General features: G+C 41.1%; 2 protein-coding genes across 4 annotated transcripts; both read right to left on the reverse strand.

The window, feature by feature from the left end:
• Nucleotides 1-8,242: 8,242 nt before the first annotated feature.
• On the reverse strand, nucleotides 8,243-12,389 carry LOC120687347. 3 transcript variants are annotated; one of them, XM_039969318.1, is made up of 11 exons: nucleotides 11,959-12,389; nucleotides 11,785-11,865; nucleotides 11,556-11,684; nucleotides 11,217-11,471; nucleotides 10,967-11,125; nucleotides 10,740-10,832; nucleotides 10,540-10,641; nucleotides 10,028-10,438; nucleotides 9,832-9,936; nucleotides 9,570-9,743; nucleotides 8,243-8,936 (listed from the first exon to the last, which is right to left on the reverse strand). In XM_039969318.1, the coding sequence occupies exons 3-11, from the start codon at nucleotides 11,682-11,684 to the stop codon at nucleotides 8,928-8,930; spliced, it is 1,437 nt and encodes a 478-aa protein (XP_039825252.1). In that variant the 5' UTR covers nucleotides 11,785-11,865; nucleotides 11,959-12,389; the 3' UTR covers nucleotides 8,243-8,927. The 3 variants fall into 3 exon arrangements, with proteins under 3 accessions (XP_039825252.1, XP_039825251.1, XP_039825250.1); XM_039969317.1 differs by having other exon boundaries at nucleotides 8,792-8,936; nucleotides 10,919-11,125; nucleotides 11,785-11,858; XM_039969316.1 differs by having other exon boundaries at nucleotides 8,792-8,936; nucleotides 10,919-11,125.
• A 112-nt stretch (nucleotides 12,390-12,501) lies between these two features.
• On the reverse strand, nucleotides 12,502-13,908 carry LOC120692771. The gene is made up of 2 exons (XM_039976156.1): nucleotides 13,517-13,908; nucleotides 12,502-13,083 (listed from the first exon to the last, which is right to left on the reverse strand). Exons 1-2 carry the CDS (start codon nucleotides 13,672-13,674, stop codon nucleotides 12,930-12,932), a joined length of 312 nt encoding a protein of 103 aa, XP_039832090.1. The 5' UTR covers nucleotides 13,675-13,908; the 3' UTR covers nucleotides 12,502-12,929.
• Between the last annotated feature and the right edge of the window lie 853 nt (nucleotides 13,909-14,761).

Here is a 14,761-nt window from a genome sequence, read left to right on the forward strand (position 1 = left end):
CCTGGCTCGCTTAATTGGGGATCGGACAAAGTGCGAAGGGCAGCAGCGTTTGCCAAGAATGGGGGAGGTCTTGAAGAGGGGGAGAGGCGCACGCACGCCAGCTACGATCTCGTGAAGCGGCTTTGGCGAGCGACGCGGCCGCGCGGGGTCGCCCGCCCGGGTTCACGGGAGCTGGCGGATGAGCAGTATATAATTTCTCTTTGTGGTTATAGATTCTAATCATTCATAAGGAAAGCTGTTTGTAAAAGAATTGATGAATTATAGTAGTGTAATTAAAATTAAAATTTAAAAGGTAGCTTGGGTTCACTATTGGGGATATGAGTCCGCCAAGCAGTGAAGAGAGGGGAAGAGAGCTCCGAAGATCTAAAAGAGATGGTGGCACAAAAAATGTAGGTAATTGAGGAGTGCTCAAGTCCCCTCCCCTTGAACCCTTTGGGTTACTTATATAGAAGAGAAAAAGGGTGGCAAAATTTACCTCTAGATCCCGGGTGTGTACAATATATTAAGAAATAGGTCATTGGGCCTTTACATGAGGCCCATTTAATATATTGGCTGGGTCATTTTCCCAACAATAGCCCATCATCTACGTCAGTTTGGATCGTATAACAAAGCACAATAGCTGATATAGAGGAAGTGATCCAAACCTATCTATGACGTCCAGTGAGAATTTGGAGGCGTGAGGGATTACAGTTGGGGCCCTTTAAAGAATAGTCGTAATAATAGCGATAATAATTATATATATAAATTTTGCCAATAAGTCGGATACATCCAAAACAGATTCATGTAAAAAATATGCATATTAATATTATATAATGTTATCGTAAAAGTATGTTCTAGCAATTCTATATGCAAAGTCATTAATAAAAGTATATAGCAATATATATCACCTATATATTTCTTAAAGTTTGAAAATTCAAAAACAAATAGCAATTGAAATTTGAAATCTAGTGCAGACGAGAGTGTTTGAGAGTTGCCTGGCTTCCTGTGCTCGAGAGTCGTCATGACGCTTCCTAGCAAAGTATGACTCGTGGGATGCTGGCATGCAAGTGCTAGAGGGAGTCAAGCACAGGCCAGGCACAGCACAGTCATAAAATCGCGGCGACATCACTTTTGTACTAGGTGGATGTGGCTTGTGAAATCTTCAATGTGGCTGCTAATCAATATTAGGTAATTGCATCCTAAGAAATAAGGATATGGCATAGCGCGGCGTACGGAGTTATGGAGAGTCACTAGTCCCAAGAAACCTCGCGCGGCAGACCGTTTCATGTAGAGAAAGTATTGTGAGAATGAGAGAAGAAAGATGAATCAAATATTAATGGCGCAGTCCACCTATATAGCCAACTATTATATAGGTTGGCTATTAGATTGGCTTAAAATGACATGACAACATCTTATAACCCACAGCTACGAAATTATAAGCATTGCTCTTACTTATATGCCTAGCGTTATAGTTGTACCTATATAGATACATATTTGTACCAGCATCACCTATTGGGCCCTCTCTCGCCCACCCCCCCCCCCCCCAGGGCCGAGCTTGATGACCTCGGTCCTGAGGGATACCCTCAAGACCACCCACTCATACGCCTCGCTAAAAACTCCATCTGAAAACTTTATGGGACAAAACAGATGGAGAAAAAAGCACGCACGTCATGCGGATCCGCACATACATGACAACAATAAACCAGGTAGTGATTGATATTGGTCATGATGATGAACTGCATCTTTGGCGATGATGGAGGCAGAAACTTCATCACTTGACTTCATCCCATAGGCTTCCGAGCCTTGGTTCCCAAGCGCTTGCATCTTCGGAGCTAGTTGAACTTTGTCGTCACCCCCCGTCGTGCTGCTATAGTCGAAGCGGACGGTTCCTCTTCATTGTAGCTAAAGTAGACCCTCTCCAGCGTACCCGACATAATCGAAGTAGAGGAAGTAGTGTAGTCAACATAGTCGAAGCAGAGGAAGCAGAAACAACATTGCACTAGTCTTTCTGAAGCCAAAAACCCATTTGGGTCTCCGCTCATGAGCACCAGGCAAGACTTGTCCCCCAGAAGGTGCTAGCCCACCACATGTCCCCTCCATAGCCCTCTTGTCCGGGTTTCATGGCGGAGGCAACAAAGGTGCTTTGCACACGGTCGAAGTAGCTGATGTCGATGAGGGAGACGACAAGCCCCTCAGGCTGAACTGCGTCGATGGGGCTGAAGGCCAAAGTAGTCACCGCTAAGGTAAACGGCGAGCCCTTCAAGTCGAACTGTGTTGATGTCACACCCGGTTTTAAGGACAAAACCGAATGCATAACTATATGTATGCCAGGATCAAGTTTCATACATATAGAGACATCATAAGTGAATAATCAGTAACAATATCACGAAAAAGAGAAATAAACAAATAAAAGACTATCAGAGTTATACAGCTTATCCTGGAAACGAAGACTTCAAATTTCATAGGCAATCGACTGGGGGTTGCGTACGCCTAGAACTCAGCAACATCTTCAAAAGACTTCACCACAACTTTCTCCTTCTGAGCAGCAGTAAGCAAGGGTGAGTACACTTATGGTTGGTACTTACCAAGGCCACAAGAAATAACCAGAATGTGATTTATATCCATCTTTAAGTTTATTAATCATGTGAGGGTCCAAGCCGCTCTTGACCGTGAGCATGGCTAACCGGTTAGTTTTAACTCTGCAGAGGTTGTACACTTTCACCACAATTCGCGTAAAAGTTCCGAAGAACTTTGAACCCAACCATGCAAGTGCGGGCCAAGCACCATATCACACTTCCTTAGGTATGACTGCATAGGGACGCTACGAGGCTTTTCCAAAGAATCACTATATGTACACACTGGTCCCTTGCTTTCTGCGGTACGTCAGAAGACGAAGCTTCCTTCACCCGCTCCTCAAAGCTCGATAACCCAAAAATCCACCAATCAAATGCCCCAGGCATGACATATAGATCATCTAGTTACTTAGCCAAGACCAGAGCCATATAGTATTGTGGTTGCACTGTTTTCTTGGGTGGTTCTCCATGTTCCAATTAAACATATAATCTTATAAATAAAGCATAGACAGAAGTATGGTTAGGGTCACTTGCCTTTCTCCAACGAAAAGCTACTCTTACTGCTCTTCAGCTCTGGCTCACTTGGAAAACTTGATCTTCAATCTTCGAATAACGATCCTTCTACTCAGAACAATCATCGGGCAACCAAAAAAACAAGAAGTACAACTAAGAACAATACACCAAAACAAGAAAGGCTTTAAAAGAGCGTACTAAAGGACAAGGCTCGCTGCTATGGTTACGAGAGTACAAGAATGCGAAAAACAGAGCTAGGGTTGAAAAAAACAGCTATCGAAAAATTTATATTATAAAAGAAAAAACTATAAGCTAGATTTATTTTAATTAGGAAAAACACAAGTAAGGGATATTTAAAAGAAATATCCAGATTAACTAAATCATATTGAATTATATTTGTAAAGATGAGATAAACTTAGTCAAATTTTATTTATCAAATTTCAATATAAGTTAGACCAGTTAACTATTTAACTAGCAAATTAAAGACAGGTGAGAGCATCTAGCGTAGAACTTTATGATCCGTGGTTTGAACTAAACAAATCATTTAGAAACACATTTAAGTGAATATTTAATCATATTAACATTAATTATGAAAATCGATGTAGATCTCTAATTTACTTTTAATAAGAAAAACTAGTTTCAAAAGTCATTGATCAAATTAATTCTAAATTTTAATTATAAAACCAGAACTATGGCACAACAACGCTACTAAACGATAGCTTATACTAAAACAAAGCTAACGCAACAAGAACAAACTAAAACAGAGTTAAAACGTGGAAACTATGGAAGAAACAAGGCTGCATTGGACCTACTTGCTATTAACTGCAGATTTCAGGGGTCAATCTGCAAAACTCGGGCTCCTCTGTGGCTGGCGGACAGAAGCTCGCTGCTGGTCAAATTAACGATGATTTAGGGCATGAGAGGACTTGGAATTTGGGGAAGAAGAAAGAGGACGATGAGGGAATTCCGTTTTATAACTTACTCCGATGCATCGTAGTGCCTGGAATCTGGTCAGGAAGAGACGCCCATGGTCTGCTCGGAGACGGCGGCGGTGATCTGCACATAACTGTGGCTTCTGGTGATGATGCTTGGGGTGCAGGGAGGGCACGAGAACAGACAAGCGAGAGAAAAAGGAAATCAAGGGGAAGCTCTGGACGTACTCACCGATGATGGCCGGGAACGAGTGAGACAAGATGTTACGTGCAGGGCCCTTCTGCTCGTGATTTCCCAGGGCCATGACAGAAGGCGAGGTGTAGGGCTCTAGCAGGAGGCCAGATCGCTGGAGGCCTGGGCTCTCGGCTCCAACACGCAGTAGCACTGGCTGGGAGGGGATGCGCGATGGGGGGTCTGCGGGGAAGACTTGGGCGCTCAGCTTTCTGGCGGCGGCGCTGTGCTCGAGAGGACAGGGAGCACGGAGAGATGCGAGCAGCAGGGAGGTGCGTGGCCGAGAGGATCGCGATGGCCTAGGGCCGGCGATGCTACGGAAGGTCACAGGGGATTTGGCCTCGGGATTTATATGGCGCAACACCCTGGCCGGGCGTGGCGTGCACGCCAGGAACGGCGATGGCTCGTGCCCAGGCCAGGCTCGACTGGGACGGCTGCCGTTCGGGGTAGCAGGGCCTCGTGTAGGCTTGGGCCGGCGGAGCAAGAGCAGATCGTAGGGAGGCTCGGCCTTCTCTTTTTTGTTTGTTTCTTCTATAAGGCCAAGTGAACCAAGCCTCACGTGCTGTGTACAACCAGAATGTTGGTGGGTAAGACTTTGACTCCGATTGAGTTTTAGTTGAGCACGAGAGAAATCAACGAGATGGGACTAGCTAGCTGGCCCCACGATTTAACAAGAGAAAGAGAGCAAGGGAAATACGTGAAGGTGCTCTCCCATGCTGCAACAAAGCGGCCATGGTTCAGGTTTTCGCGACGACGGAGCTTCTCAGCGAGGAATCGAGAGCGGCTACTGGTGGTGAGGCTGCGGCACATCGCGATGATACTCTGGGAAGTCTTGGATTTGGAGGGCGGGCGGAGGAGTCGGTGAATCGGACAGCCAACAGCAGGCGGCGCTCGGCCTCAGCAGGCTGTGGTGGATGAGGGGGTCGAGATGGAACTAGTATTTCAGAGCGACGGTGCTGGTCGTCGAAACTGACGGTGATGACAGTGAAATATCACCGAAAAACACCGAAATCGAGATAAGACTTTGTTTCGAGCATGATTTGATCAAGGTGAAAGATTAGAGAATTGAAAACTGATGGGCAAACCAAGTTGAATACAGTTCGGAAATAAAAGATAAAAGAATTTCGATCGCTCAGAATATATTTTCAGGCTTATAATAAATCTAGAAAAGTCTAGATAAATCTTTTAATTTAGAAAAATATATCCTAAAAATCTCAAAAATGCCAAGAAAAATCCTGAAGATATTTTTAGACACGAGGAGTCCAAATAAAATATTTGAATCCCATAAAAGAATATTTTAGAACTTTCCATTAAATGTATTCAGCTCTTAGGAAAAGTGAGAATAAATGCCAGAAAACTCTGGAAAATTCTTGAAATATTCAAAAGATGGATAATTATATTCAAAAATATATTCACAACCCAAAATTGAAATTTTGGGGTGTGACAGTTGACGAGGCCAAAGATGAAGTTTTAGTCGCTGAGGTAGACAACGAGCCCCTCAAGTCGAACTGTGTTGATGAGGCCAAAGGTACAGTAGTTATCGTCGAGGTAGATGGCGAGCCTGTTAAGTCAAACTACGTCGACGAAGTCGAGGGCCGAAGTAGTCATCGCTGAGGTAGATGAATAGCCCCTCAAGTCGAACTGTGTCGATAAGGTCGAAGGCTGAAGTAGTCCTCGTCGAGGTAAACAGCGAGCCCCTCAAGTCTAACTGTGTCGACAAGGTTTGAAGGCTGAAGTACTCGTCGCCGAGGTAGCAGACGGCAATCCCCTCAAGTCAAACTGTGTTGACGAGGCCGAAGGCCAAAGTTGTCGAGATGCCAGAGTTGATGGTGCGCCTTATGGGCACCTTCATCCATTCTACAAACGTTGTATGAGCTGCAAGAATATAACTTCATTTGCCATCCAGAGCTATGAATTACAAAGAAATAGAGCAGGCCTTCTTTGGCTTTTCTGCTCAAAATTAAAGACGTAATCGCGCTTGGCGTTAAGATGGCATTTTTGGCTATTTATACACAATTGGTGTTGTCTCCAATGCTTTTTCATCTCAATAGAGATTTTCACGTAGGAGCTCTCAGCTCTACGGCTCTTCAGCATTTTGCACTATAGAGTCTTCAGCGTGAGCACTTTCGGCTTCATGCTTCCATGCAATGCAGTGCAACGTGATTGCAATGATTGCATGTGTGAGATGAATGAATGGATGAATGATATTGCAATGATAGTAAAAATTAAGGGTTGGCGTGACAAACAAGGCACAACGTTCGGTTGAGCCCCACTTTCTTATGTGACAGAAACCCCATGAGTTAACTGGAGTCAAGTAGTACCAAAGCCCCTATAGAATTCCAGGAGACCAATGTGAAAAAGTTTAATAGATAAGTAAAACTGATTGAAATGGTATATCCATTTCCAAGTCAATAGCGGACTGAGATAACCAAGGTTCCATATAAAACTCTTACTTCGGGGAGAAAATCAATAACCCAAAAGTAAGACCCTAGGCGAGGAGCCTACTGAAAAATAAGTGTTGTTCTTCTAAACAAAGGGTTGGCACAAGCATATAATCGAGTAAGGCCTTATGAAGGGTAATTCATGAGGATGTGGACACGCCAAGAAACACAAGTTCATTTCATAATTAAGCAGCCAATAAATGTTGTTACCCTGAAAATAAGGACTAGCCGCTTCTCATGGGCATTTTAGCCCCTTCTGCCAATGACAACACTTCTTTGAACCAAAGAGGTCAGTTGCTTTGGCGCTGCATGTCCTTCTAGTGAAGGACACCCAAAGCCTGATAATTCGGGAGCCCGAAGCTCATTCAAAGCTGAAAATATTGATTACTGACTAATGAAGCCTGATGACTGACGAAGTTAATTTCAGATGAAGACCTGTGACTGATGAAGTCCATTTCTGCCGTTGACTGATGAAGCCAATTTCTGACAAAGGCCGTGATGGACGAAGCCAATTTCTAACAAAGGCCCGTGATGGATGTAACCAATTTCTAATGAAGGCCATGACTAACAAGGCTAATTTTTTATGAAGGCCCATGATTGACGAAGCTAATTTCTGATGAAGGCCCCTGACTGACGAAGCCAATTTATGACAAAGGCGATGACTGACGAAGGCCCATGACTAACAAAGTCAATTTTTGAAGAACGCCATGACTGGCAAAGCCAATTTCTGATGAAGGTGATGACTGACGAAGCCAATTTATGATGAAGGCTCTGACTGACGAAGCCAATTTTGGACGAACGCCCATGAGCGACGAAGCCAATTTTCGACAAAGGTCATGACTAATGAAGCTAATTTCCGACAAAGGCCATCACTAATGAAGCCAAGTTTTTACTAAGGCCATCACATATGGAGCCAACTTCTGACGAAGGCCCATGACCAACTGTCAGACCCGGGGCAGCGGGACTGTTTATAGGCATAGAATATTCTAGAGTAAGGGATAGCTCATGGATGTACCTTACCTCTTTTGTAACTACCCGAATAGGCGTAGAACTAGCTGCAGTACAAAGAAAACTACCCGATTGTGTTGTAGTAGGACTCCAACTGTACTCTGCTAGGACTCCAACAGTACAAAGAAAACAACCACACAGGACGCACTACTAGATTTTAGGCCTATTGCAACGGTCTCAAAATAGTAGCAATAGGGCAAAAATAGATGCAATAGGTTGAACATACAACTAAATCAGTTTGGTTGCAAGCCGTTGCAAGTAGCTTTGTGGTAATATGTGCTTTGCAACTACTTTTTGGTCATGTTGCAATACTAGTAAATGCCACGGAATAAACCATTGCTTTAAAGAGAAGTGGCAACGGCTGATGTCATGGCATTAGCATGTATTGCCACACCATTAAACGTTGCCATAACATATAGTTGCAATGCACTAACATTGTGGCATTTTTTTTTGGCCAGGACCAATATTGTGGCAATAGAGAATGTAGCCACGAAAATTGTTGGTGGCAACAATAAGTTGTGCAACGAAAATAATTTTGAAGTGAGAAATAATATTGCAACAAGTTATTGTTCGTGGTTAGTCAAGATTGTAGCATCAGCACCAAGTGGTTGCAAGAATAAGTGGTGCAACATAAAATTTGTAGAAGCAAGAAGCGAAATCGCATCAAGGTATGGTTCGAGGTTTGTAACTATTATAGCATCACTAAATAGTGGTGGCAAAAAGAAGTGTTGCAACAGAAAATAGTTGTGGGCAACAAGTGATATTGCCGCAAGGTGTAGTTTGAGGTTATTAACTATTTTAGCAACAGTCATTATAGGTGGCAACAGCTTGTATGGAGACTAAAATACAGTTGTTGCAATCAATTATAGCATCGAAGAACCATTGCATTTTTGTTATTGCAACCAGCATATCCCTGTCGCTATGGATATTGCATTTTATTTTTTGGATCATAATTTATCATAAACAATAAATGATAAATACCCAAAATCACGTTTCAAATCAACATGAAACTGAAAGGAATCCAACATTAACTCTGCCAATGAGTAGATAATAAAATGCCAAGTGCCAAATTGCAGTACAATTTCAGAATTGAGAATAGTTCATAGATAGCTAGCTAGCTACTGTTGGGTCAACAACACAACTACATCTATCTTATGTAGGATCCAAGAAACATTGTTTGACATTGATGCAGACTATCTTTGTGTTGATCATGGAAGGCATCAGTGTGCGATTGATCCATTTAGCAAGTTCAAATATCCTGTTGAAGGAAAAAAGTAAATGAATGCATCATCAGACAGCATTGAAGCAAGCAACATGTGACTAAATTAGATTTACTATTTCTTCATTGAAGCAAAAGAATCGTGCTGCAGTACCACTAAACAAAGCTCTAGGAAAAGATTAAATTAGCACTTGCCATTAAGAGACATATGGATAAGGAGCAACACGACTAGCCACAAATCTCTACTCCTAAAAAGTTCGAATGGGTTGCAGTTTTCATATAGCAAGGTTGTAGTAAAATGGACTCAATATTTGACAATGCAAATTCATTTACAATATATTGGAAAGACTATAAATTCTTAGGGAAATGAACACTAGTAAACTATGAGTAAAGCTACATCTGGTAACATTTCAAAATCAGATTTGATGTTTCTTCATTCAGTGTTAGATAAAATGTTATAGCAAGTTTGAATTCAAGAGGACAGTAAGAACACAGGAACTCAGTAAGTGCATCAGAAAGAACACAAGGATAGTATATGAATTATTTAGGTAGCCACAGTATGTGCTAGCAGCCTTTGATCTTGGAAAACTAAGTTATAATAGTTCCATTGTTATCAACTAGCTTGAGCAGCTAAAAATGTAAGAGAAGTTATAATTAGGAGCATGTTCATACCTGCTGGCTTCTAGTCCGTATACGTTTCACAGCAGCATTCATCAAGTTATGTGAACTAATATAATTCTTGTTGGTTTGAGAAAGACTTCTCTTGGCCTTAGAGGATGGTATTTTCGTTGCATGTATCTCCACTTGCTTTGCTGCCTCTGGGATGGATGCACTTTTTGGTGTAGTCTGAATAGGAAAAAATGGTGCAAGAAGCTAACTTAGGCCATGTGCTAATATTATCAATTGTGTGACAAATACGAAGAAAATTTTGTACCTGAACTGATGCAGCTTCAGTTGCATTAGAATCTGGAGTAGTGGCAGCTCTTTTGTCAATAGGTGGTGTAGCTTCATGTTGGATGTTTGAGTTATTTGGTGCAGGCTGCAAGGGTAACAAATCAGCCAAGTTGTTAATTGGTTCAAAACCTTACTTGATCTCTGCTGTTAGAAATAGATATTCAAATATCTTTTACCTGAGCTAACGTGGTTTGTGTATTTTCTTGAAGTGCTGCCATGAATTCATCCCTAAGTGCTTGGATTTTCCTACTCTCTTCCTCTTTGAACTGCTGCAACTTTTCTTCTAATTTCCTTTCACTCTCAGCTTCTTGGTTTTCAAGTTTGTCATTTAGCTTCTCAATATGTTCTTGTAGCTCTTGATTTTTCTGGTTGGCTGCAACTGTAGCACGGGCTTGTTCTTCGAGTTGATCCTTCATTGATGCCCTCTCTGTTGGACGTGTAGACATGTACCCATGACCATGAACAGTGGATGTTTTGCATCCTGTGCTTTCCTTGTAGGTTGCTTGGAAAATAATATTTTCTTCTGAATTTGATATAATAGTGTCTTTTTCTTCACACTTTTCTGCAATTTTGACGACTGCATTCTCCTATTTGATACAACAACAATGGAGTTATTATTGAATTATGAAAATTAAAGCAATAATATTATGAATCATGATGTGAGAACTGATCTAACTACATTACTCACATAGACAGCCTGAGAAGCTTCATCAGACCATACTCCATTCCTCACGTGTGTAATCCTCCAAAGGTCAACATCAGTTGGTTCTTCACCTGTTCCGGGATCTCTCTGGATGGCAGGAATGTATTGCATCAGTTGACACTTGTGGAAAACTAAATATACAGCATGCCATTTGGTAAGATATGAAAAAGTATGTCATAGCATACCTGCTCATCGCTAAGTTTGGAGAATGGTTTGGATCCTGTGCAATGATTGGTCCTTTTTTGCTCACGGTTGTTAGTGTTCCTGTTGCTTACCTTCTGCAAAAAGTTTGAATTAACAAAATGAATTAGTAGTGCAGTAAACAGATATAGTTGGCACGTGTATTTCAATAGAAAAGAAATACCTGGAAAGCTTCACTTCCAAAATACAGGATCAAATAATGCCACTCAACAAGGTCCAAGTCGTCAGGCTTGTTCTTCATTCTTTCATCATAACTGTCGTATGCCTTGTAAGTCGCACTGAATGTTGAGCGCCATCCTTTGTACTGCTCCTTGGCCGCAGCCCATATTTTTTCTTTACCATCCTCAGTGTTTTCAACCTCCCACCGATTCTGTAAATTTCAAAATCATTAAGAATGTGAAGCATTTGCATGTATGATATGATATTGCTGTTAGCTAATAAAATTAATTTCTTGTGCGTACCATTACATCGAGTGCTATAGAATTTTTCACATTTTCATCTATGTCTTTCCAAACTTTCACTCCAATAAGCGGAGCCCTTTTTCTCGTAAATAGCACTACTTCATCCACAAATGCACGATAGTTAGGCCCTATGGGGCCTCCCAGGCTTGATGAAAAATCAATTTTTAGTTTCTGGGAGCCACTCTTTATTCTCTTTATGGCTGCTGATAAACCCTTGAGGGTACCACGCCCTTTTTTTACAACCTTCATTTGCACCTATAAGGAAACAAATATGTTCATAATGGTCAGTCAATTTAAACATGGAGGATGTTGTAACAAATTGTTGGATGCAGTACACACCTGTCCCTTTTCTTGATCTACGCCTTGCATGAGATGGCCATTCTTTTTTTGGTGACGGGCTATGTGTATGGTGTTCATCAGCAGCAACTCGAACATTGTCATTGGCATCATCATCTTGTGCATATGCATCTACATATAATGGAATGGTCAGTTTGTCAAATTTATAGTTTGCACATGGTAGTTACAATATATTTATATACAAATAGGAGAGCAGGAGAGTAGATTTTACAGATGTCTCTAAGATAGCCTTTACGCCTCAACCATTCTTTATATGTCTCGATGGTTTCGTCCCTGTAATCATCTCTAAATTCTGCATATCAACAAAGTGTTAGTAATGATATTAGCACTTATATCATACATTATCTTTGATGGGGGCGGGGGGGGGGGGGAGAATTTAACTTACCCGTTTCAGGTTGCTCTTGTTGCAGGATTTCAAGCCATTCCTTGTATGCATCAATTGGTTCTTCTGCAGTAGGTACATCTATACGACTTTTTGTAGTTGTCCCCCTTGGTCGCTTCATGGGCGTTATAGACTTCATTAATTCGGACAGTTGCTCTGTTGATATCAATAGTCTGAGTTTCCTCTCAACCTCATTGGCAGCCATCATAGATTCTGTTTGGTGGTCATAATCAAGCAAGATGAGGCTTGCTGAGTCGTTGCCACATCGCTTCAGATAGTACATGAAGTCCCGCATACTGTACCCCAACTTTGTTTTTAGTAAAACTAAGTTGGCCAATGTGATATAGGACCTATCACAAACGAGCTCAACAAATTCTGTATCCGCTGTTGTTGCCCCATAGCGTTGCAAAATTATAGTCCACGTCTCACCAGTGAGATTGCAACAACATATTATATTTTTTTTGAGTACTCCATGAATGAACAATAAATCTGGAATAAATGAGTTCTAACAAAAATATGTTGAGTGTATTCAACATAAACCAGTTGAAATTTTACCAAACTAGTACTCCATGAATGAACAAATAAATCTGGAATTCTGAGATATAAAAAATTAATTTCAGTGTATTGAACATAAACTAGAACTCCATGAACGAACAATAAATCTGGAATTATGAGATCTAACAAATTATGTTCAGTGTATTCAACATAAACCAGTTGAAATTTTACCAAATTAGTACTCCATGAATGAACAAATAAATCTGGAATTCTGAGATATAAAAAATTAAGTTCAGTGTATTGAACATTAGCTAGAACTCCATGAACGAACAATAAATCTGGAATTATGAGATCTAACAAATTATGTTCAGTGTATGCAACATAAACCAGTTGAAATCTGACCAAACTAGTACTCCATGAATGAATAATAAATCTGGAATTCTGAGATATAAAAAATTAAGTTAAGTGAATCAACATAATCAGATAGACTTCATTATCAGGGATGTAGCGCACCTGCTTGGTTCAATAGGTTGAAATGGTAGCTCGTTGTCATCAGTGAGCCCTTGGGGTACAGCAGGACGACGTTGGAGCTTCTTGATCCTTTGGTCGCCGTCGTTTCCATCAGTTGGGGCTCTGCAATGTTGAATTAAATATGTTCAGTGTAGTAGAAAATAACTAGGTGAAATCTAACAAAAATTTCCTCCCATGTAATTAAATATGTTTAGGAATTAAAGATTGCTTGGCCAGATAGATCTTCTGATGCACATTAGCATTCTCCTCCCATGTAATTCCCAGAGCAAACCACCAACTAACAGCAGAGGGACATTCAAAAAACTAGTGTTCCAAGGTTTCTCCTACCCCATCATGGCAAAGAACACAGTTATACCCTTCCTCCAGAAATTTGTTTCTTCTTCTTTTTAAGAGAATTCAGAATAACCCTATAGGTGATTTCTATGACAAACCCTAGGCGTTCTCAGTCAAGATCGAAATTCTCAGTCATAGGAGTTTCCCTAAAAGAATTCAGTAGATTGAATTGGTAGATGTAAACTTCCAAGACGTAGCGTACCTGCTGGTTTCAGTAGATTGAAACTGTAACTCGTGGTCATCAGTGAGACCTTGGGGATGAGCAGGGCGCCGATGTGGTTTCTTGATCCCTTGGTTGCCGGCGTCTCCATCAGTAGGATCTCCGTGGTCGCCAACAGTGTTGGAGGCACGAGTCGCCATATGTGGATCACCAGGAAGGACCGACCTCTTCTTGCCCCCTTCTCACCAAGCGATGTACAGATGGGAGTGCGATGATTAGGGTTAGAGATGGGAGCAAGGGCGGTGGCCTGATGGTTTCGTTTGGGAAGATGACGAGGGGATCTCGCGGGGTGGGCGGGGTTAGTGGGAAAATTGGGAGGGAAGTTGAAACAGGGGAGAGGGATTTGGCGGCCAGGGAGGATTGGCGTGGGGAAATTGGCGGCCAGGGAGGATTAGCAGAAAAGTCAAGGGATTTCATCATTCTAGTAAAATATAAATGGTGAGTGTTCAAAAGAATGTGAATAGCCCAATGGTTTGTTATCTTGGTGTTTGCCAAGAGGTCAGCAGTTCGATTCTGTGCCTCACATTTTTTTAGTCAACTTTTATCATTTTTTATTTCTCGTACTTTAGATGATATATGGATATATGTTTTTTTCGCCTATACATATGAGTCTTATAGTTTGAAAATTACTGTTTATTTTACAGCACGTTTACAAATCTGCTCCAAAACATGTTCTTAGGTCCAACAAGATATGAATAAATACTTATTTTCCGCCATCGTTAACACATTTGTTCCAAGATGTGGTATTAGTTCCCACATGAATATGCATATGAGTCTTATAGTATGAAAAGAACTGTTCATTTTCCGCCCTCATTCACCCATTTACTCCAAATGTAATCTTAGCTCCCTAATGATATGATCACTATGTGTACAGATCATCATTGAATAAATCAACTTGGCTATTTAGTTTGATCCACAAACATTATTTTATTACCTCAACTTGGCTAAATAATATACACAAGGCTACATAACATGATACACACATGGTTAGCTCCCAAGCGAAAGACACATCATCGTCGTCCAAATCAACTTGGTTAATTATGTTGGGTATATGTGACTATTGAAAATTTTGAGATTACAACATATATCGTACAAATCAAACATTGGAAAGGTTATCAATTCATTCTATAGTTACTAAATAGTGGGCAAACTCCCAAAATTGTTTAGTACATGGGGTCCATTAAAAATATAAAAATGTTTCGAGTTCAAGAATTTTTTTCCCAAGAA

This window comes from Panicum virgatum, chromosome 9N (assembly GCF_016808335.1).
Source record: "Panicum virgatum strain AP13 chromosome 9N, P.virgatum_v5, whole genome shotgun sequence".
Taxonomy (NCBI): Eukaryota; Viridiplantae; Streptophyta; class Magnoliopsida; order Poales; family Poaceae; genus Panicum; species Panicum virgatum.

Excerpts from the sequence above, each read along its gene's own strand:
- LOC120687347 (XM_039969317.1), bottom strand. The coding sequence starts at position 11,684 with ATGCATATGCACAAGATGATGATGCCAATGACAATGTTCGAGTTGCTG. Across the intron at positions 10,642-10,739 it reads CCAAACTTAGCGATGAGCAG|AGAGATCCCGGAACAGGTGA; the intron begins GTATGCTATGAC and ends CCTGCCATCCAG. Across the intron at positions 9,937-10,027 it reads CACAAACCACGTTAGCTCAG|CCTGCACCAAATAACTCAAA; the intron begins GTAAAAGATATT and ends TTACCCTTGCAG.
- LOC120692771 (XM_039976156.1), bottom strand. The coding sequence starts at position 13,674 with ATGGCGACTCGTGCCTCCAACACTGTTGGCGACCACGGAGATCCTACT. Across the intron at positions 13,084-13,516 it reads CAATCTACTGAAACCAGCAG|AGCCCCAACTGATGGAAACG; the intron begins GTACGCTACGTC and ends TCAACATTGCAG.